The following is a 22,105-nucleotide window of genomic DNA, read 5'->3' as shown; positions in this document are numbered from 1 at the left end:
CTTGTATGTTTGCGCACCAAAAGAGGGCATCTGATCCCATGGGAATAAAGTTATTGATGATTGTGAGCCATCATGTAGGTGCCAGAAATTGAACCTGGGCCCTGTGGAAGAACAGCCAGTGCTCTTAACCACTGAGCATGTCTCCAGCCCTGTCTGTTCGGTCTTAATAGAGGATAAGACAAGCAGGTGTTGCTCGACCTTCATCTGTCGGAGTGTAGGAAGTCTGAACCATTTCCAGCCTGTCCTCTATAAGACGTGGGGAAGTGGGGGGTTAGAGAGCAAGAGGGCTTCGGTCAACTCAGAAAACGGGGAGGTCGCTGCTGAGGTCTAAGGTCTTCTTTGGTTTTCTTGAGCAGAGACAGATAAGGCAGTTGTTGGTTCATCAGTGGCCCCTGGCAACACTGCTCCATCCCCATCCTCTCCCACCTCTCCCACTTCGGATGCCACTGCCTCTCTGGAGATGAACAATCCTCATGCCATCCCACGCCGGCATGCACCAATTGAACAGCTTGCTCGCCAAGGCTCCTTCCGGGGATTTCCTGCTCTTAGCCAGAAGATGTCACCCTTTAAACGCCAACTATCCCTACGCATCAATGAGTTGCCTTCCACTATGCAGAGGAAGACTGATTTCCCAATAAAAAATGCAGGTAATATGCTCTAGCTCTGGAGCGCCATCACCTTCAGTGACGACACAAAGTTTCACTTAGTGAGAACACTAGTTAGTCCTGTCTCTCTGAAGCTGTTCGTTATATTGTGTGTCATTTCACATGAGAGTAAACTCAGGGCCCAGGCATAATTAACTTCTCTTCCCTGAGTAGTTGACAGAGCCATGATGGAATTTCGAGCTTGAGCCACAGGTCTGGTTTGTGCTGGTGTGGATGTACTCTCTCTCAGCCAGCCTGTTTTCAGACATCAGGTGCTCCGAATTCCCATTCTCACTGTGCTGCACAGGACCCAGGAAAACTAAAGAGGCTTTAGAGACATTTACAGGTTAATAGTACCACTGCAGAGGAACAGAAGAAATGAGTGAGTGTCCCTGTGCTTGTGGGAGGTTGGCTTCACGGGGAAGAAGCTCTAAATGGCTCTCTTATACAAATCTCAGGTCCATTGTGGAGTAGAGGCAGGAGGCTGCTCACAGTCATTCATCTCTGTGTGTCCTCTGTGGAGCTGAGGCAGCCTGTAAGCTCTATCCTTACCCTATGATCTCGAGCTAAAATGTTGGATCTGGACGGTGCTTTGATCAGCCCTATTATAGTTCTCTCTGACACACGTCACGCCATCTCTATAACAAACATGAGGAAGCTTTGGCTCAATAGGCACTTTTACTGACATTGTATAAAAGTACAGAGAGGTAAAACCAGGTGGTGGTGGCGGCGCAGGCACAGGCCTTTAATCCCAGCACCTGGGAGTCAGAGGCAGGCAGATCTCTGTGAGTTTGAGGCCAGCCTGGTCTACAGAGTGAGTTCCAGGAAAGGCACCAAAACTACACAGAGAAACCCTGTCTCAAAAAACAAAAACAAAAACAAAACAAAACAAAAAAAGTGCAGGTAGGTAAGATCTGTGGCCAAATAAAACTAGGCTTAAGAACAGTTGGAGGTAGGTGACCCCAGGAAATCTTCTCAGGCTCCAGCACCCTCAAAAACACACTCCAGATGCTTCACGTACCGCATTGCACTCTCCCTCTGGGGCAGGTGAGGCATAAAAGTCTTTCTCTTTTCACAGATGAACAAAGGTTCAGCACACATCATTTATTTGCTCAGTGATAAGGAAATGTTCTCAGAGTCTTGTTTTCCCCACATACAGGATCTCAAACTTGCTTGGACCCACACTCTGGGCGAAAGCAATCTTCCTGCTTGGCTTTCCAGAATTAGTATTCAGGAGAGCCTTTAGTGTACTACATTTCATTTCCCTTCTCTTTGGTACCATAGTTCATGTACTAGAAACTTTAACAAAGGAGAGTGCCGACGTGTCCTGGCTGATTCAGGAGAGAGCTTTGGCGTCACCCGGCCTTAACCTTTGTTTTTGGTAAGATTGCTTGACAGCTCTAGAACTTGATGGGTTATAGCTTCTAGGAACTGGTTGAAAGGCAAATGGATTGCAGAGATCTTCCAGAAAGATCCAGCTATTACAAACACTCTCACATTAAAACAAACACACACACACACACACACACACACACACACACACACACACACACACACACCCGTACCAAATTCCCAAGAGGAAATAAAGAATGTAGAGGTTTGCAGAAAAAGGCACTCTGTCTTAGTGCATGAGTTACTGATGCTTTCTGCTTCCCCACCTGAAAGCTGAAGTGTTCATCAGTTAATTTACTGAAGCTGATTGTAAAGCCTGAGACTTGTCCTTCTGCAGGGGAAGAGACAAAGTGAGAAACGGCTCTTACCCCATCCTGCCACATCTCAGGCTCTTCCGTTTTCTAGAACCATTGTCTTTGCCTTGCAGTGCCAGAGGTAGAGGGAGAGGCGGAGAGCATCAGCTCCCTGTGCTCGCAGATCACCAGTGCCTTCAGCACACCCTCTGAGGACCCCTTTTCCTCGGCCCCAATGACCAAACCAGTGACGCTGGTGGCACCGCAGTCTCCTGTCTTACAAGGTTGGTAACCTCTGACCTCATTTGTTCTCTTTAAAACTAATTCTGTTAGCATGCTGCTTGTGAACGGAAGTTGGCATCCCGAGCTTGCCATTATCCTCATCTTCTTGCCCAGCCACCCCTTGGGCTTTGTCCCCCTGCCTGTCTCTGAATTGTCTCCTCGTTTAGCACACAGCCATCTGTCTTTCATCTCCTATAAGAGCTTCTGTAACCTCAGTCCACCCTTTATTTGCCTCTTGACTTGAGGGTCAGAGCAGCCAGCCAGCCTTACAAATCAGCAGCTCTCGGGACTAGTCGGGCTCTGTCCCTTCTAGCATAGTGATCCCCCAGGGACGACTGTGCCTTCTAGCATAGTGATCCCCCAGGGACGACTGTCCCTTCTAGCATAGTGATCCCCCCAGGGACGACTGTCCCTTCTAGCATAGTGATCCCCCCAGGGACGACTGTCCCTTCTAGCATAGTGATCCCCCAGGGACGACTGTCCCTTCTAGCATAGTGATCCCCCAGGGACGACTGTCCCTTCTAGCATAGTGATCCCCCAGGGACGACTGTCCCTTCTAGCACAGTGATTCCCCCCCAGGGACGACTGTGCCCCGCAGGGAAAATTTGGCATTCATTGTATGGAGACATTTTGGGAGGGAATGTTAATTACAGATTTATCAGAAATCCTACCAAACATTCTTCATAATGCAGGACAGCACCACAGCAAAAGAATTACCCATTCTAAAATGTCAGTGGTGTTAAAGTTGAGGAGACCTGGACCTGCCTTCTCTTTTTTAGGTCTGTAACAAGTATCCTAAATTGGCCTTTGTGACAACAGAGTTAGTTATACTGCAAGGTTAGAGCCCCCCCTCCCCCGATGCTAAACAAAGTTCTCACTCATAGGTCAACAAAGAATGTATGTGAACTTAAATCTGTGACTTCTGAAGTAAAGCTCCAGTGATGGCAGAGAAAGGCTGCCCTGCAGGACAGTGCCCTTGCCCTGCAAGAAGCTGCCATACGCCTTTGTTTGGGTCTAGGTCTTGATCTCTGTCTCTTTTGAAGCAAATGCCTATAATCGTGTGTGCTTTCGATCATAGATTTTCTTTCCATCTGACAGATACTTGTAGTACTAGAAAAAGTAAGCTTGGTCTGTTGAGCAATCACCAGTGCCTGCCACAGTGGAGAATCCTCACACGTTATCATTTAAGCCCCAAACAGCTCTTCGAGGTAGGCATTACAAATAACAACAATGGCTGGGTGGTGATAGCACACGCCTTTCATCCCAGCACTCAGGAGGCAGAGGCAGGTGGATCTCTGACCACTGGTCTACAAAGTGAGTTCTAGGACAGCCAGGACTACATGAAGGAACCCTGTGTCAAAAAAAGAAAGAAAAGAAAAACGAGGCTCAAAGAGGCTAAGTGGGTTCTCCAAACTGTACGGCTGAGATTTAAACTCAGATCTTCCCAGAACCAATCACATCCCACTGGCCCTGTCTGCTTACGGGTACTGGGTCTAAAACCTGAACAGAACATAATCCTTTGTCTTTAAAGGGCTTCCAGTCTATGGCTAAGGTGGGTTTTGTTGTTGTTGTTGTTGTTGTTGTTCAGCCCCAGGTAAAAAATACTATAACCCTAAGTATGGTTGTCCAGTTCTAAAGAAGCAGAATTTGTCATAGGGCAGGGGAAGGCACTTGTGTGCTCCATGCTGCGTATGATGGAGAACTGGAACACAGACTAGGAACTGATGAAGGAGTAAAAGAAACAAGGGTTAGGAGCTTTGAGTAAAGGAAATGAGGGAAGAAAGATCAGCATTTGGGTTATAATAAATATTACATGGGGCGGCCGGGCAGTGGTGGCGCACGCCTTTAATCCCAGCACTGGGGAAGCAGAGGCAGGCGGATCTCTGTGTTTGAGGCCAGTCTGGTCTACAGAGGGAGATCCAGGACAGGCACCAAAACTACACAGAGAAACCCTGTCTCGAAAAAGAAGAAAAAGAAAAAAAAAAGAAATACTACATGGGGGGAAAGACTTAAAGATATAAACTTAATTTTGTAGTAAATGACAAATGTATTAACATAAATGAAAACACACACCATTTGATCTCTCATCTGTTGTGTAGACATACTGTAGTACACCCCTTACTCATGGTCTGTATTTTTGACGTTTCAGTTGCCTGTGGTTTTAACTACTATCTCAAAATATTAAATAGAAAATTCCAGGAATAAAGAATTCATAAGTTTTAAGTAAATTTATTACAATATGTTCTTACAATAATTGTTATTAACCCCTCAGTGTGTCTAGCTTACAAATTAAACTTTATCCCAGGTACAAAGGTATAGATAAAAACAGTATTATGTAGGGTTTTAGGCATCTGTAGAACATCTGGGAACTTATTTCCCAATTCCAGAATTATGGGACTTTTGAGAGAATTAAATTTGGTAATTATATAAAACACTGTTGGCCTGATTTGATCTTTTGGAAAAGTAAAGAATGAAATGTGCTTTATCTACTTAATTAATCCAAAGCCTAGTTACATGAATAGTCTTGTTCAACTTAATTTGAAATTGTATTAGGCCAAAAAAAAAAAAAAAAAATGCCGGGCGGTGGTGGCGCACGCCTTTAATCCCAGCACTCGGGAGGCAGAGCCAGGCGGATCTCTGTGAGTTCGAGGCCAGCCTGGGCTACCAAGTGAGTTCCAGGAAAGGCGCAAAGCTACACAGAGAAACCCTGTCTCGAAAAACCAAAAAAAAAAAAAAAAAAAAAAAAGAAATTGTATTAGGCTTCATCTCTCCTCTCATATACATGTTTTCATTGAACAGTCTTTTGATACACTGTCTTCTTTGTCAAAGGTGTGTGTCCCCGCTGTAGGGTAGCATGGTCATCCCAGCATCAGCTGCTCTGCCTTGTCTGCCCCACCAGTGTTGGGCACTGCCTGACTGACCCACCTGCGTGGGGTAGCTTGGACCCCTGCATGCATTAACTCCCTCCATGTTGTCTGCTCCCATTGTAGCTAATGGCACTGACCCAGCCTTCCCTGTGCTTACTGCTAAGCCAGCCAATACTGCTCTAGCACCCGCAGCCATGCCTGTGCGTGAAACCAACCCTTGGGCCCATGCCCCTGATGCTGCTAACAAGGAAAGTGCAGCCATACGTCCGGGTAAGGTGGCCACCGATGTGAAGTGGATTCTGGGAGCAGGGTCTAAAATCGGCCAGTTCCCTGAGTGAAGACTATAAAAATACATTCCCTCCCAGACAGAAGAGGCTGTGCAAAAAGGCTCTAAAGCTGGGAACAAAAGGACTAGATGGGAGGTTCTCAGGACTATAGAACCTGGCTACCGTAGGGTTTAATGAGCCACCACCAGAGAACCTTATCACTGGATTTAGCAGCACACACAGCTGTCTGTAGATAAAGGTAGCCTACCAAAAGTGCCACAAAGAGCGCACACCCACATATATTTACTAGCTTTTCTGGGGTGTTTTGAGGCAGGTTCTCACTATATAACTGGCTAGAACTCACTCTGTAGACCAGGCTGGCTTCGAACTCAGAGACCTGCCTGCCTCTGCCTCCTGAGTGCTGGGATTAAAGATGTGCACTACCAGTCCTGGCTTTATGTGTTTTTTCTTTTTAATTATTCGTGTTTCTGGGGTTTTGAGACAAGAGTCTTGCTATGTATCCCTAAACTCTTGGTCCACGCCTCAGACTCATTGTTCTGGGAATGCAGGTGTGCATCACTGTGCCCAGCTCTTTGACCCACCAGAGTATTATAAGCCAGTTTCTCTCCTGTGGGTGCACCATGGCAACATGATAGGTTTTTGACACTAGTCACTCGCCTTGGTTCAGGGCGTTTGAGCCATAGCTGAACAGCCTCAGTATGCCTGAATATAATCGCATATTCTGACAGGTTCTGCTTGTCCCCCCAAAATAGCTCCTTGGCTGGCGACACCTCAGTGCCTCTATCAGAACCCCGTGTCCCATCATGGGGGCACGGTCCACATTTTAGGATCATTCCCATAATCGAGGTTTCCAAGTGAGAACGGCCTCTAATTCTTCATCCCTCCCTCTCTCCACCTTGTGTTCTAGGGACTGAGTGGGGTCAGTCTTCAGGTGCTGCCTCTCCAGGTCTCTTCCAGGCTGGTCATAGACGAACTCCCTCTGAGGCTGACCGCTGGTTAGAAGAAGTCTCAAAGAGTGTCCGGGTCCAGCAGCCCCAGCCCCAGCCCTCAGCGGCCGCTCTGCAGCCAGCTCTGCAGCCTCCTCCACCTGCCGCCACGGCCCCACCAGCAGCACCTTTCCAAGGAAATGCATTCCTCGCCTCTCAGCCTGTGCCCGTCGGTGTGGTCCCACCCCTGCAGCCGGCCTTTGTCCCTGCCCAGTCCTACCCTGTGGCCAATGGGATGCCCTATGCAGCCTCTAACGTGCCTGTAGTGGGCATCACCCCGTCCCAGATGGTAGCTAACGTGTTTGGCACTGCAGGCCATCCTCAGGCCACTCATCCCCACCAGTCCCCAAGCCTGGCCAGGCAGCAGACATTCCCTCAGTATGAGACGAGCAGTGCTACCACCAGCCCCTTCTTTAAGCCTCCTGCTCAGCACCTCAATGGTTCTGCAGCTTTCAACGGCGTCGACGATGGCAGGCTGGCCTCAGGAAGCAGGCACGCAGAGGTCCCTGCGGGCGCCTGCCCCGTGGATCCTTTCGAAGCCCAGTGGGCCGCACTAGAAAGCAAGTCCAAGCAGCGCACTAACCCCTCCCCTACCAACCCTTTCTCCAGCGACCTACAGAAGACGTTTGAAATAGAACTTTAGACAATCTCTGTGACGTGTCTTTTCTGTACTTAGGCAAGGACAGGGGGCAGAGGAGCGAAGGGGACTGTGCCTTCCTGATGAGTACACTTCACTAATCCCTAAGTCCCAAGGAGCAAGTCCAAGCACAGAGTCCAGTGAGGGCGGTGTCCACAGGGTGAGGAAAGCACTCCTGGAGAGGACCGCCCTGCAGCTAAGCTAGAGAAATCAAGGAAATGTTGCCCTTCCAAGTCTCTGGCAATAGAGAGGCCGAAGTATCTGAAGAGGAATCTGTATTCAAAGCACATATACTGGAATATAAAACGTAACAGTAAGCAAAACAATCTCCCTTTATTTTTCAAGCCAGTCACCCATTCCTCCCAGGATGGCCTGTCTTAGCTCTGTAGAGAACAGTGTGGCTTGTGCAGGCTGGGAAGCAAGGCAGGCCGTGGCCTGCGGGGTTCACAGGAGGGCACAGCGGCAGCTGCCCAGCAGAGCTATGTACTGGGGATAAAGCTGAGCTTCCATTTTGAGTAACAGGATAAATATTATAAATATATATATATATATATCAAAAAAGCCAAATCTTTATTTTTATGCACCTAGAATATTTTAAATAGTTCTCAATATTAAAAAGTTGTATGAGTTGTAAGTAATCTTGCCAAAAGTGAGCGGGTTAGTTGTAAGAAATTGTACATAAGATTGATTTATCATTGATGCCTATTGAAGTAAAGAGGGAGGGTTGGGAAATGTAGGCAGGAGCCCTGGCTTGTCTGTGATCATTCATCGTAACTAATGCATTGCAACAACAATCATACTGATGACCAGTACAGTCACTAGGTTGTAGTTTTAAATAAATCGAAAGCAGTGTTGTCCTGTTTTAAACCTATGGTGAAATTCTAATGTCATTATTTTAATGGAATCAATCTCCACTCTAGAGAATGTGTATTATCTTTATTGTTGCAGTTGCCTCCTGTTAATCCTTTATCATCAAGGTGACAGTGACATCATCTTATCCAGAAAGGGAACGCAGGCTGTTGTGTTGGTTTGCAGTGTGGGTCTGAGTGGGTTCCCCTTGACGTTCTGTTCCCGTGAGTTTTGTAGGACGAGGATCCTGGATGTATCTGCTCTGTGTGTCCCCTTCTTCCCGTCATGAACAGAACATCCCATGCCAGTTGCAGCTACTTGACCTCGGGTAACACCGGGAGACCCCAGCTCATTTTTACTTTTGAACGTTGGCCTTACAATCAAATGTAAGTTATATATACATATATATATATATATTTGTACTGATGAGAATTTATAATCTGCTTTAACAAAAATAAATGTTCGTGGTAGAAGCTTTTGCCCAGGAGGGGCTGTTCTTATTTGCAAATGAGTTTACAGTTGTGTTTTTTTATTTCTCTCTACTGCCCATTTCTAGTTTGGGACTGGTATATCCTTAAAGGTCATGGGTGCACCTGTCACTGTGATGCTCAGAGTCTGATCTGTAGCACCAGTTGGGACTACACCCAGAAGCCGGAGACTCTTAGCCCCAGGGGTGGAGTGGTGCTGTGTGTGTAGAGACAGGGTCTCACTGTGTAGCTCTGGCTGGCTTCGAACGCACAGATCCACCTACCTTTGCCTCTCCAGTACTGGGGTTAAAAGCGTGCACCATTAATACCTGACAGAGCACTGCTTCTCAGCCTTAGCTGTCTATTGGAATCCCTGAGGTGTAGCTCAGAGGAATGTGTGTTCAGCATGCTTTAAGACCTCCCAGGGAGGCAGAGGCAGGTGGATCTCTGTGAGTTCGAGGCCAGCCTGGTCTACAGAGCGAGTTCCAGGACAGGCACCAAAACAACATGGAGAAGCCCTGTCTCGAGAAAAAAAAAAAAAAAAAAGAAGATCCCCCAGCGCTCACACCACACACACACAAAACACCTATAATACCCAGCCTATTCACCAGGCCAATAAATCAGGATTTCAGTGGGGAGAACACCAAGTTGTACTTTAGATCTTGAGGAGATTGTCGGTGGTTTGTTAAGCTCTGTAGTTCAGGTTAAGCACCCCTGAACTAGCATGGTTTACCACTCACTTCTCAGCCCCCTGCTTGTACCTGCAAACAGCTGACACCCGGATGTTCCTCATCTCTTAAAGAGGCAGGCTCTGCCTCTCTCTTTGTTGAGCTAGATGGCCTGAGACATCACTTATACATGAAGCTTTGTTTTCCAGCCGGTGTCGGAGCTTTGGTCCCATGGTTACCTTTGATACTAGATAGACTTGTAGGAGAATCGAGAGTGGAAATGGGAAAGCCTTGGAAGCTCATTCTTGCAGGCCTCTTCCTTGAGTGTTGTTATTAAGAAATCAGAGGTTCTAAAAGATGAAGGATCCCTTCCTACATCTCAGACTACTAAAACCACTTCCCCAATTGTGACTTTTCACCCCCTCATCCTGCTAATACTGGGTTTTATGGATTTTTTTTTTGGGGGGGGGTGTTTACTTTGAGACAGGATTTCACTCTGTGGCCAGGCTGGCTTACACTTGGGGCATTCTGCTTCAGCCCCTCAAGCATTGGGATTACAGGCATGCACACACCACCATTCCCAGTTTTGTGTGTGTGTGTACACACACGCACACGCACGTACGCATGCACACGTGTGGGTGAGCGCGCATGTGCGCACCTAGCAATCAGAGAAGAACTTGGCTGAGTCGGTTCTGCCTTCCACCAGTAGGTTCCAGGGAACAAACTGCGGTCGTCAGGCTTGGCAGTGCGTACTTGACCACTGAGCCATCCCACCAGCCCTCAGCTGCTGCTTTCAGCATAGTTCTGATTTTTCTCTAGCAACAAATATTCTGATCCACAGATTCCCGCTTAAGGAACCATGGCTCCTCTTGGCTGCTCAGAGCAGGCCAGTGAACTGTGTAAAGGGAGAGGAAGCATGTGAACCTTCCCAGCCCTCTTTGTGGGGCAGCCCCGAGGCTTCAAGGCCCATCTCTGCAGTGAAGTTCTTCCCAGTTCCTTCACACTCAGATTACAGTGCTGTCTGCCTTCCTCGTCCCACAACCCTACACTGAGCCTGCTGGTCGTGTCTACCCTGCTGAGAACGTTCCCGAGCATCCGTGTGAGCTCCATACAGTGAGGGGGTTGATGCCACCTGTGCCACTACCTAGGAAGCCGAAAAGGCCTGATTGACAGCTCACCACCTGACCAGTGACCGGGTTCTAGCACAGCATACTTGTGACTGAGCAGTTACCACCCCCTCCTGTCACAGACTCCCCACCCAGCTTGCTCTGCGCTGTGCTGAGTGGATCCTCTGTACAAACTGAGCATCCCTCACTCAAAATCAAACATACTTTCCTGTTTGAAGGCTGACCTGGCATTTGGGTGTTTCAAGCTTCCGAGCATTTCTGATTTTTAGATTAGGGATGCTCAATTAGTAAAGTCTGCAAATATTGAAAAGTTTACAACACTTTGGTCCCACACATTTCAGATGAAGGATCCTGAACGCAGCAGAAACGAGAGAGAGAGAGAGGTGTAAAGTAGCAGTTCTGTGTCGGTAGATTCCTCTTCGCGGCAGCCTGAGGTCAGATCAGACAGCCCCTGCTGACACCACAGGGGGAGGCTGGCACTGGCAGCTGCTGGGGCTTAGCCCTGGGTTTCTGAGAGGGCCGGTGTCTGAAAGGTGACTCCCTCTGCAAGCCATGTCTTACCATCCCTTCTCCCCAGCCAGCTGTCGGGAACTGGCGCCACAGCCAGCCTTCATCCCTGCTGCCCGACAGGCTGGGCATTGGGCTGGAAGCGAGAGCAGCTGGCGCAGCAGAAGCTGGAGTAGTATTCATTGCCACAGAACTGGCCCTGCAGGATCAAGGCGCAGTTGGCCAGCTCCGGCTGGTCGATGCACTCGCTGCCCGGGTTCCCGGACCGAGCGGCTGATCCTGCAGGAGAGAAGAGGCTGAGGCAGCAGGCTCTCTTGCGGCCACGACTCACCTGCTCCATACCTGATCAGCAAGGACATGCCTTCCACCCCCTTGCTGGCCTCCCCAGTGGTCCTCCTGTGGGTCTTATCTGTGGCCAGTGCACGACCTTTCCCAGATTCCCACGTACTGACAGACCATCAAATGGCTCTTCCGAGGTAACTCCTGACCTTACTGTCCAGAGCTGAAGGGAGGGCCACGTGACGGTGTGTTGGCCCGGATTGGGAGGAGGGACAGGTAGAGTCAGTCCTAAGAAGCTGGAAGTCATCCTCCCTGGTGCTGCTGGGTCCTCCAGCCACCCCAGCTTCCCTCTGTCTCCTACCACATCTTTCCTGGTTTCCACCTGAGAAAGCCCTGGTGGTAACTGTGGCTCTCAGGGGTACACCAAAAGCATTGCCCGTGTGCCCCCTTCAACCTTCCCAATACCTTCCCTTTCTACGGTATTTCCTGCTCTCTGCTCAGCCCTCATCGGCAAAACAACTCAGAATTTGCCCCAGCATGTGTGAAGCCTAAGCCACCGCCCCACGCCAACTCTGATTCCAGTGCCACCAAGCCACGACTTGGGCAGCACGAGATTATCAAAACACCAGCCAACGGGCATCTGTCTGCAGGCTGGTCAATAGAAGGGCTACAGACAGGTAGGGAGGGGACAGCTGGAATTCTGGAGAGATGCCTCCAGAATATGGAAAGGCCGCAGCATCCAGCAGAGGACAAGAGAAGGGAGGCCTCACGGCGGCCATAAGCGGGGTCACCAGAAGCCCGCCAGCCTCCATTGTCGACCAGCTTCTGATTATCATCGGCCACCCTCGCAGTAAACACATCTACAGTTGGTCACAAACGTGAAAGTCCGGATCCCCTCGGGTTGTTTTAACACAGGGATGCCATTCGCACTGGACTCCAGTGGTAATCCTGCCTCTGTAGTCCAAGTGCTAGGACTCCTCAGTCCTCATAATGACTGCCCCCCGACCATAGGAAGTCTGCATTCGTGCTCTTGTTCTTTTGGTTAGTGTGTAGATGCGATGGATTTTCTGGAAACATCAGAGGTGGAAGTCCTGCAATCCGGTGTTTTTCCCGAGGTGCTATTGTTCACACAGGCACCCTGAGCCACCATCTATCCTGAGTTCCTGGGTTGCAGAGCACTGGCCTGGGCTCTGGGATCCCAGACACCGCTCAGGGAGCTCAAAGTCAGTGTCAGCCTCAAAGCAAAGCAATATTTCAACACACACCTTCAACCTCTGGCCGGTTCCTAACACAGCCTCGCAGCCAAAAAGACAGCCAGTACTGACCCCAACCCTACTCTATTGGTACCACAACTCTGCTTGTCACGAATGTTCATGCAGACCAGGGAGTTAGTGCCCCATTTCCTCCATGCCAGGTACCCTTCTCCAGGGTGGGCCTCAGGTCTCTGAGAACTGGCCGCTTGGCCGGAGGCTCTGACCTGGTGCTCAGTCCCTCCCTGAAACACTAAGACCTATGGAGAGCAGAGTGAGTGGACCTTCCAGCCTTGTCATTTAAACACAAGCTCCTGTGACTTTGAACTTTAAAGTCTGGTTTCACCAGTTCTAAGATGTAACTTAAAAGCGGGCGTGGTGGCACCTGGGAAGCAAAGACAGGGAGATTGAAGTCGGGGCTAGCCTTGGCTACATACGGAAATCAGTAAACAAAACCAGGAGTCAAATAAAACCTGTGTCTGGCTGCCAGCTGTCCACAAATCTGCTGTGTGGCTGGTGGGAACATCCTAGAAGCCCTCTGGGTACCTGTCTCATGGATAGAGGATGAGGGTGACCCTGCCCTCTGTCACATGCCTAGATGATCAGAGAGGCACTTTTCCATCCCAGACCCATTTATATAAAAATTTTGACTATGCATGATTTGGAAAGGAGACTGTAGCAAACACTGATCAAAGAATCATCTTCCCTGTGACTTGTCTTAAGAATGAGGTCTTTTATTTACGTATGTATTTACTTATTTGTCAGGGTGCTAGGGATAGAGCCTAGGGCCTTGCACATTAGACAAGAACTGCTCTGAACCCCAGCCCCACAGGACCTTCCGCCGCCGCCGCCGCCGCCCTGACTAGAAGGGACAGATTGTAGGTAGGGGTCCATCCATCTTAAGCATTATCCCAGCCAGTCTTATTTCTTGAGACTGGTAAGTCTGAATGGCAGGCTTCTGGGGCATTTGCAGTGCCAGGCTGAGCACCTGGCCCTCAGGTAGTGGAGTAGCCCCAGGAAAGTGAGGCTCTGGGGTGGTACTACAGGCCTACCCCCAATTGCAATACCAGAAACTAGGAAGTGAGCATGGGTGAGAACGAGATTGCTAAGCCCGGGACCTGTGTTGCTCAGCTGGCTCTCGGGGCGGCAGAACCCAGGGACAAGCCTCTCTCACCTGGTAGGGCCACCTTCACCTTGGTGCTGCGGCTCACAGCCTGGCTCCCGCGGTAGGCACTGCATGTGTAAGAGCCCTCATCCCTGGGCTGCAAGTTGTGAATCAACAGTGTGCCGTCTGGGGACTGGTACACACGGTGGCCATCTGCCTGTACTGGGAGTCCATTCCTGGAGGAGAGAGGACATTGAGAGAGCCATCCAGGGGCTTGGGGATTTAGCTCAGTGGTAGAGCGCTTGCCTAGCAAGCACAAGCCCTTGGGTTCGGTCCTCAGCTCCGGGGGGTGGGTGGGTGGGGAAGAGCCATCCAGGGCCTCTGGAGACATGCCCTAGGAGGCCTGGGAAATAAGACATTAGCCAAGGCTATTCCAGAGCTATTCCAAGGCTATTCTCTCCCCATGAGGGCAAGTAGATGGGATGCTCAGGGAAGTGGAGGCAGGTACCCTAAATTAGTAGGAGGCCACTACCAAAGCCAGGTGGCACAATTAAGCACTGAGATCAGTTTGCCTTGGAGCCACAAAGGAGCCCACTCTAGCTGGTCACTGACAGATGCCAGGCCCAACGTCAGAGGGAAAGGTACATACACCTTCATGGCACAGGCGAGGACACAGGTGTCCAGGGAGCCTTCCACAAGAAGGGCTAGCTGACCTGAGGAGGGGAGGCAGCAGCCGGGCGGCCAACAGAAGGAGAAACGGCGCTTTGGGAACTAAAGACAAGCCATGGCCAGAGCAAGGAGAGGCAGGAGGGAACAGGGCCGGACTCTCTTGGGCTTCCCAGCAAGGGTTTAGACAGGCTCTGGGAGTGACTAGAAGGGCCTGAATGGAGCAGGGACTGGCTGGGGTGGCCTGGAAGAAGAGGAAGCAGAGGGTAGTTGGTGCTTCGGGCACATGGAGAAGATGTGAGGGCACTGGAGTAGACGTGGGTGAAGGTCAGATGTGGGAGGTGGAGAGAGGAAACTACAGATTGGTCACTGGGCGACGGTGGTTCCAGGGAAAACCTTCTCTCCCCATGAGGGCAGAGAGGTGACCAGGTCTCAGCTCACTAGTGCCCTCCCAAGTGGAAAGGGATGAACAGTGAGATGTTCTGAATCTGGGGTGCTTGTGAGATCTGGAGCTGGAAAGTCCAGACCCAGAGTATCAGCATGGAGTGACCCTTGGAAAAACACATCTCCAAAGTTGTCCAAGGTCCCAGCTCTGAGGACTGTGGGGGAGCCCTGGAAAGGGAGTGTTTGGAGAAAGATCGAGTGACCGGTGGGACACCAGCACAGATGAGGTAAAGACGGACCACCCTGTGGTGGGGGTGGGGTGGGGACGTGATTGGTGGCCTCTCCGGTGCAATGTCCCCTGGAGCAGGGGCTGGGCATAGGTAGAGCACTGATCAGGACTGGCAGCAAGGTGTACAGCCGTGCTGTGAAGGGGGCCACTGTGAGCACTGAAGCCCCTGGCACCAGAGCCACCTGAGAGGCCCCTGGCCGGCAATGCTGGCATCACTCAGCACCAGAGCCTCCCTCCAGGAAATGCTTGCCTTTGGTCACTCATGGCTTCTCCTCCCAAGAGCATCCTCCCTCTCCTTACCCTCCCTGGCCTCGTCCCTGACTCTCCCAGATCCAAAGCTTCACTTCCTTCTGTGCACTTGGGGGAAACCTGGGCCAAGGCCACATCTCAGCTCATCACGCCCTGAGGCTCAAGTGGCCCCCCAAATCTCTAGACACTAACTTAAGTTCTGACCTATTCTAAAGAAGTAGAGACAAAAGATAGCTGCTGAATTTAAAAAGAGCAGCTGATCTGGGGCCGGTACACTGGAGTTGGGGCTGGAGAGGTGGATGGCTCAGCGTTAAGAATGTATTCTTGCAGAGGACCAGGGTTCAGTTTCCAGCAACCACGTGGTGAGTCAGAACGATCCATAACTCCAGTTCCAGGAGATCCCACCACCCTCCACAGGCACCAGGCACACATGTACACAAACACACAGGCAAGCAAAACACTCATACACATAAACAAATTTGGAAGAAGAAAGAGAAAGAGAGAGAGAGAAAGAGAGAGAGAGGAGAAAGAAAGAAAGAAAGAAAGAAAGAAAGAAAGAAAGAAAGAAAGAAAGAAAGAAAGAAAGAGAAGAAAGAAGGAAGGAAGGAAGGAAGGAAGGAAAGAAAGAAAGAAAGAAAGAAAGAAAGAAAGAAAGAAAGAAAGAAAGAAAGAAAGAAAGAAAGAAAGAAAGAAAGAAAGAAAAAGAGAAAAACACCGTCATCTCCAAAGCTGCATGCAGCCCTGTGGTTCTCAATATGGAAGAGACAGAACCATGTCTGGAAATACTGTTTTAACGTGGGCAGGGCAGATGCTACTCGTTCCAGCAGGTGGATATTCTGGAGGCTGCTAAATCTGCTACCATGAACAGGCCTGAAACAGCAAGCTTGTCTGGCCCAATAATTCAGTGCTAAGATTAAGAAACTATAGTTGCTGGGTGTGGTGGCGTACACGTTTAACCCCAGCACTCGGGAGGCAGAGGCAGGTGAATTTCTGGGAGTTTGAAGCCAGCCTGGTCTACACAGTGAGTTCCAGGCCAGCCAGAGCTACATAGTGAGACCCTGTCTTGAAAACATCAAAAGGAAAATAGACATTAGCCAGGTGGTGGGGATGTACACATTGAATCCCAACACTCAAGAGGCAGAGGCAGGCAGATCTCTGTGAGTTTGAGGCTAGCCTGGTCTACAGAGCAAGTTCCAGGACAGCCAAGGCTACCCAGGGAAACCCTGTTTCAAACCCTTTCCCCCCCCCCAAAAAAAAAGGAAATGATGTCACCCAGCCAGCAGGAAAACTGTCCCCTGGGGCTTCACGGTGTAGGATGAGGGGGCTCCAGCCTCCAGCCCTGGCACCAGGCCTCAGAGGACCATGGCATGGGGGTGGCTGTGACATTTCTGACAGGATGAGGCTGTAAGGACACGTACCGGCTAAAACTGCACTTTACCTGGACCACCTAATGTTCACACTTTCTCCATCCACCACACACAGAAGCCTTGCGGTGTCGCCCTCTGGCACCGTCATAACAGGAGGCAGGCCTGTGATGGTCAGCTCCCCTGGACATGAGAAGACACTGCCATGACTAACACAGACCCCCCCACACACACTCCACCCCACTCGACCAGAACGCCCGCTGGCCACACTCGGCACTTGCTTTTTACTTACCCAGAACTCGGAGCTGGACCCAGTGCTGGTCCCGGTCCTGCCCATTAAAAGCAACACAGGCGTAGAAGCCACTGTCTTCTGCGGCCACTCGGCTGATGACCAGAGAGCCATCGGGCTGCGGCTGGTGCCTGGGGACCAAACACAGTCACTGGGCTTTGACCCACACGGGGGCTGAGCAGGAGTCGGGAGGAGAGCTGAGCAGGGCCCCTACTATTCAAAAACTGTCTAGCCATGGAGCTGCGGGCTCCACCCCTCACACAGTCCAGCTGCCAACGCTTAAGTTTACTCGACAACACCTGGCTTTTAAACTCAATAACAAATCATTTGGTTTTCTGATTTAAAAAACTATCTGAAGCCAGGTGTGGTGGCTCGTGCCTGTAATCCCAGCATTCGGGAACTGGGAGCAGGAGGATTGCCATGAGTTGGATGCCGACCTGGTTTACATAGTGACTTCCAGGCCAGCCTGAGCTACAGTGTGATGCTCTATGTCAGAAAACATAAAGGGACCTTGGGGAGGTCACGGTTGGTAAAAGTGCTTGCCTTGAGAGTCCGAAGACTGAGTTCAATCCCCAGAATCCACATTTGGGGTGGGGCAGGGAGGCATGGTGGGGCTTGCTTGTAATCCCAGCACTGGGGAAGCAGAGGGGATTCCTGGGCTTGCTGGCCAACCAGCCTAGTCTACTTGGCCAATGAGAAACCCCGTCTCAAAGAAACAGGTGGGTCGTTCCTAGGAATGATGTCTAAAGTTGACTTCTGGCCTATACACAGAGTACACACGGAGGCACAACACGATTTTAGATTAGATTCTAGTTTGTTTTTTTTGGTTTTTTGTTGTTGTTGTTGTTGTTTGTTTGTTTGTTTTTGAGACAGAGTCTCACTGGGTGGCATTTGCTGTCCTAGTACTCGCTATGTAGACCAGGCTGTCCTTAACTTACAGAAGTCCACCTACCTCCCCTCCAGGGTGCTAGAATTGAAGGCTTAGATTTCTGGGTTTTGACATATGCAAAATAGACTGGTATCCTGGTTCTGTAGTGAGCCGTGTGATATTAAGCTCCTGTGTGTAAACTGCTCACAAGCAGCACGTACTGCAGTGTGGCTCCCTGCGGCTTACACAACAGTGAACAGGCCTCAGTACAAAGCCAGCAAATGTCAGCAATGGGAATCATCTAGGGCCGGGCCAAACCTGTCTCCCCCCTGGGCTGGCCTCTCATTCCCATCCGCTGTACTTGGGAAATGCCTAGAAGCCCTGTGCTCCAAACCCCATTTCTCCAGAGCCTGGAGTCCTGCTCTGGCCTCTAGAGGATGTGTGGCTGGAGATAGGCCTGGTCAGCAGGCAAGGGGCTGAATGAACCTGGGAGAAGAGACCAGCTGCCCATCTCTTTGCCACTCAATGATGGGGGTTGGGAAGACTTCAGCATGGCAGGTCAGCCGGATCTGCTGGCCAGGACTGGCATCCACCACCCCAGGCTGAGTCCGGTCCAGACGCAGCCTATAAAACAAATTGTGCACACTAAGGGGACCCAGCTGCTACTTCTCCCCATAACACAGTCCTCTGCACAAGCCCCTTTCTCCCTTTCTGGTCAGGGTGGGATCCCTAAAATTATCCCTTAGTCCTGTTTAGGACACCAATGCTGTTGTTAAGAGCGGGGTGGGGGTGGGGGTGTGAAGACCCAGGGCTGGCTGCCAACGTGGCTGACTAAACAAGTCTCTGCCTACCTTCTCCTGCCCCGCATATCTGCCACCAGGCCCTGACAAAGACGCTCCCCCGCCACCAAATCCCCCTCAAGGCCAGCTCAGGGAGCCAGGCTTTTCTAATTGTCACCTCTCTGAGCCCAGGGCACTGGCCAGTGAAAACCCAACCATGGCACACCCTTTCCCTTCTCCCCTATTGAGACCATGGACCCCGAAAGACTCTGAATATATTATGGCGTATTCAGAGACCATTAGAGCATGCTGTGCTGTTACCTGCTGGCAGGCCTGGGGTGTAGGGAAGAGGTAGCCCCGTGGCCCCCTGTTCCGGAGTCCCGAGGCCCATGGCCAAGGTCTGGGTTCCTGGTCTGAGGGAACGATCTTGGCTGGACCTCAGATAGCACTGCTGTGTCACCCCCTGTCATGAGGCCCAAAGAAGCAAGTATGAGCTCTGAGGAGGACGGAAGAGGGGCCATTGAGACCAGCAGAGACAGTGGAGAAAAAAGGACAAGGTATTGTGCCTGCCCCAGGAGGAAGTGATCAAGGAAGAACTTGGGCCTTTCTAGGGTGGGTCAGCCCTGCCCAGGCCCTCCCTCCCTCCCTCTCTCCCTTCCTCCCTCCTTCCCTCCTTCCCTCACTCAGTCCCACTCTGTTTTGTGAAAGCCTGGAGGTGGGGGTAGAGGATGGGACGGAAACCTGTGACTCGAAGCTGGATTTTCTGGGGGTCATGGCCTGGCCTGTGGCTGCCACAGATATAGACACCGGCATCCTCTGGCCTCAAGGGGCTGATGATGAGGGAGCCATCTGACTGTAGCTGGTACCTGATGGTGGGGGGGGAAGAGACATACCTCTGGACTCCTGAGGGCGGTACGAGTCCTCTGGCACCCACGCTAACCAAAGAAGACCAAACAGCCCCACCACACTCAGAGTCCGCTCACACTCCCAAGGGATGCTGGGGGCCCTCCGCAAGAAATGTAGCCATTGCTCACCACTACCCCACAGTGAACCTCTCACACAGGAGGTGGGACCACGGTTTTGCACGCACCTGTCGGAGGAGATGGCCTCACCATCTTTCTGCCACCCTGCCTGGAACTGCGGGTAGGTGTTGCCAGGACAGAAGAGCTGTACCGCCTGCCCGGCGGCTGCTTGAACCAGGGAGGGCTCTGAGCCTCCCAAGCTGATCCTGGAGAGGGAAGAGGGTTGGGTCTGCCTCCTGGCACAGGAGCAGGCCACCAGGGAACTGTCTCTTGTGGGTATCTGCAGGGCTAGAGTCCCATGGGAGGCTCTAGCCTTCCTAACCCTGCCTCACCCCAGGCATTGCCCCTGAGCATGTGCTTTGGTTTCTTAATTCTGTTTATTTCCCCAACTCCCTTATTAATAGGATGAAATTATTAATATGATGATCACAAGAGTGATTGATACATAACAGAGCCCATATCAAAACTCATGATATATTCAGGGAATGAAACATTACCACCATTTTACAGGTCAAGACACTGAGGTTTGGAGCAAGCTACCTAGACCCAGACCTCAGGGTGCACTAGCTAGAGCGGAGAAAGAATCTGGGAACAGATACCTCGGCTAAACCTACATCCCAAGGACCTCAGCATCCCTGTCTGTCATGTGATGGTGACAAAACCCACCTGGTGGGCTGTCCTCTCTAGGGCTCAGCCCTGGCCTGGACATCCATTGCCCTTTACCTGGGAAGCAGGCCTCACCTGTGGGAGGAGCTATGTGTGGGCGGCACTGGTGGTCTACCATCTCTACCCAGTCCAGAAACTCTGGGCCGGAGCTCCTGATCTCCAGGTCGTTCTCCATAGGCTGGAGGGTGGGGCGCCTCCCCGGGCCCTGGCTCTTGTCCTCTTTGCCAAGGGCTTCCAGGTGAGGGCAGTCTCGGGACTGTGGCTCTCGTCCTGTGCCAATCAGGTTCCTGCTGGCCTCCAGGACCACGCTGGCCCCCGTCCATGTGGACACGATGGCCAGAGGCCCCTGCCTCAGGATGGCGGGGCTCGTGGTGCTCCTGGCAGCTGTTCATGCACTCCTGCTCCGAGCCGAAGTTATTGGCGTTGCCGTGGCAGCCGCCATACCAAAAGCGGTTACACCGGCCCACTGACGCCACAAAGTACCAGCGGGCAGCCCAGTCTCCACATGACCCAGGAGCACTGGGCAGCAGACACCTCACCGGGTAGGCTGTGGATTGTGGATGGAACATGTCACCCAGGTGGCCAGTGGTGGCACTGTCCTCTCCCCTCAGCCTTAAGGAGCATGCCTGCCCTGGTTTACAGAGCACAGATCCACCCTTGCCTCCCATAGGAGCCCGGGACACTGCCAGCATCTTTCCTAGACTTAATTAGGCTGGACCACATACCAAACTAGAACCACCCCAGGAAGAAGAGACCTTGAGCAAGCTCTCTCATGCCCCTTCCAGCCTGGGCCTCTTGGGGTGTACACACAGACCAGCTACAGCTTGACTTCACTGTGCCCTCCTCTGAGGGGCTGTGAACATGCCCAGGAAGAGACCCAGCCTTGTCCTCATCCCCAGCCTCTAGCCTGCTTATCCTCACAGCCCTGCTGACCAGCATGGATAACCTGCTCCATCTCTCCACGTTCCAAGTGGCTATGGCTACCTGTCCTGATCGCCACCCGTCTGCTGAGCCCTAGGCCACCGGCCTGTCAGACTTCGGATGCATATTCCCTTGACAGACCCTGGGGGCTCCACCCACTGACCATCCTGTTCCAGCCTCCACCATCTCACTAAAACTCAGCTTCTACTCCGGGCAACACACACCCCGTCTCAGGCATGGGCAAGCGCTACAGCACTACCCACTTTGCCCTTCCTGCCTTTACTTTGGGAGGAGCCTGACCCCCCAGATGGACTTGTTTTCATTTGTGATACCCACTTTTTTTTGGGGGGGGCAATCTTATTTATCTCAGACTAGCCTTGAACATGGTATGGAGCCACCATGACCTTGAACTTCGATCATCCCGCCCGCCTCTACAAGTACTGGGATTACAGACCTGCACCACCGTATCTGGTTTATGTGGCACTGAGGATTGTCCCCAGGGCTTCGTCCATGCTAGGCAAACACTCTGCCAACTGAGCCGCAGCCATAGCCCCGGGAGCACCATTTATAACCCTCCCCAGCCAAGTGCAAACATCATAGATGGAGGAACCATTGGTCAGAATCCTCTGGCCTGCCAGCTAGTGCGTGCTCAGGAACTGGGAGGTCTTTGGCTGTGCATAGGGGATGAGGACCCAGCGAGACACCGGAGTCCACCCATCCGTAAGGATGAGAAGGGGGTACCCTCTCACCGTAGCTGGGCTGGCCCCTACAGCCTTCCCCCAGGGGACCAGCTGCAGAAGCCACGTTGTCATAGCAACAGCCAAACTGGGAGGCACGACAATCTCTGGGTTCGCTCTGATGGGCCTGGGGTTGGTGGATCCTGGGGACCTGGAGAGGAAGCCAGAGGTTGGGAACTTAGGAATAAATCCTGTTTTCGGTGGGGAGCTTGCCCAGAGGGAGGAAGACAG

The 22,105-nt window shown here is 51.4% G+C and overlaps 2 protein-coding genes across 18 annotated transcripts in view; one reads left to right on the top strand and one right to left on the bottom strand.

The window, feature by feature from the left end:
• Numb (NUMB endocytic adaptor protein) overlaps positions 1-7,938 on the top strand; it is a 113,364-nt gene extending 105,426 nt beyond the window's left edge. For 12 of the 15 annotated variants that reach the window (XM_076551021.1, XM_076551025.1, XM_076551019.1 and 9 more), the window contains 4 exons: positions 357-647; positions 2,464-2,613; positions 5,602-5,748; positions 6,673-7,938. In XM_076551021.1, coding sequence (XP_076407136.1) covers positions 357-647; positions 2,464-2,613; positions 5,602-5,748; positions 6,673-7,394 — 1,310 coding nt within the window. In that variant the 3' untranslated portion in view covers positions 7,395-7,938. The remainder of the gene's footprint in view (positions 1-356; positions 648-2,463; positions 2,614-5,601; positions 5,749-6,672) is intronic. The other 3 variants (XM_076551032.1, XM_076551031.1, XM_076551030.1) reach the window with 1 other exon arrangement.
• Papln (papilin, proteoglycan like sulfated glycoprotein) overlaps positions 7,936-22,105 on the bottom strand; it is a 32,280-nt gene continuing 18,110 nt past the window's right edge. For all 3 annotated transcript variants that reach the window (XM_076551017.1, XM_006973067.4, XM_076551018.1), the window contains 10 exons: positions 21,887-22,025; positions 20,292-20,763; positions 19,619-19,756; positions 19,270-19,394; positions 18,850-18,991; positions 18,236-18,373; positions 16,885-17,012; positions 16,667-16,775; positions 13,710-13,876; positions 7,936-11,285 (listed from right to left, as the gene is read on the bottom strand). In XM_076551017.1, the coding sequence (XP_076407132.1) occupies positions 11,110-11,285; positions 13,710-13,876; positions 16,667-16,775; positions 16,885-17,012; positions 18,236-18,373; positions 18,850-18,991; positions 19,270-19,394; positions 19,619-19,756; positions 20,292-20,763; positions 21,887-22,025 (1,734 nt within the window). In that variant the 3' untranslated portion in view covers positions 7,936-11,109. The remainder of the gene's footprint in view (positions 11,286-13,709; positions 13,877-16,666; positions 16,776-16,884; positions 17,013-18,235; positions 18,374-18,849; positions 18,992-19,269; positions 19,395-19,618; positions 19,757-20,291; positions 20,764-21,886; positions 22,026-22,105) is intronic.

The sequence above is a fragment of the Peromyscus maniculatus genome, chromosome 14, assembly GCF_049852395.1.
Source record: "Peromyscus maniculatus bairdii isolate BWxNUB_F1_BW_parent chromosome 14, HU_Pman_BW_mat_3.1, whole genome shotgun sequence".
NCBI classification, from domain to species: Eukaryota; Metazoa; Chordata; class Mammalia; order Rodentia; family Cricetidae; genus Peromyscus; species Peromyscus maniculatus.
Note: the sequence above shows the minus strand (reverse complement) of the source record. Positions and strands in the feature narration are given on the sequence as shown.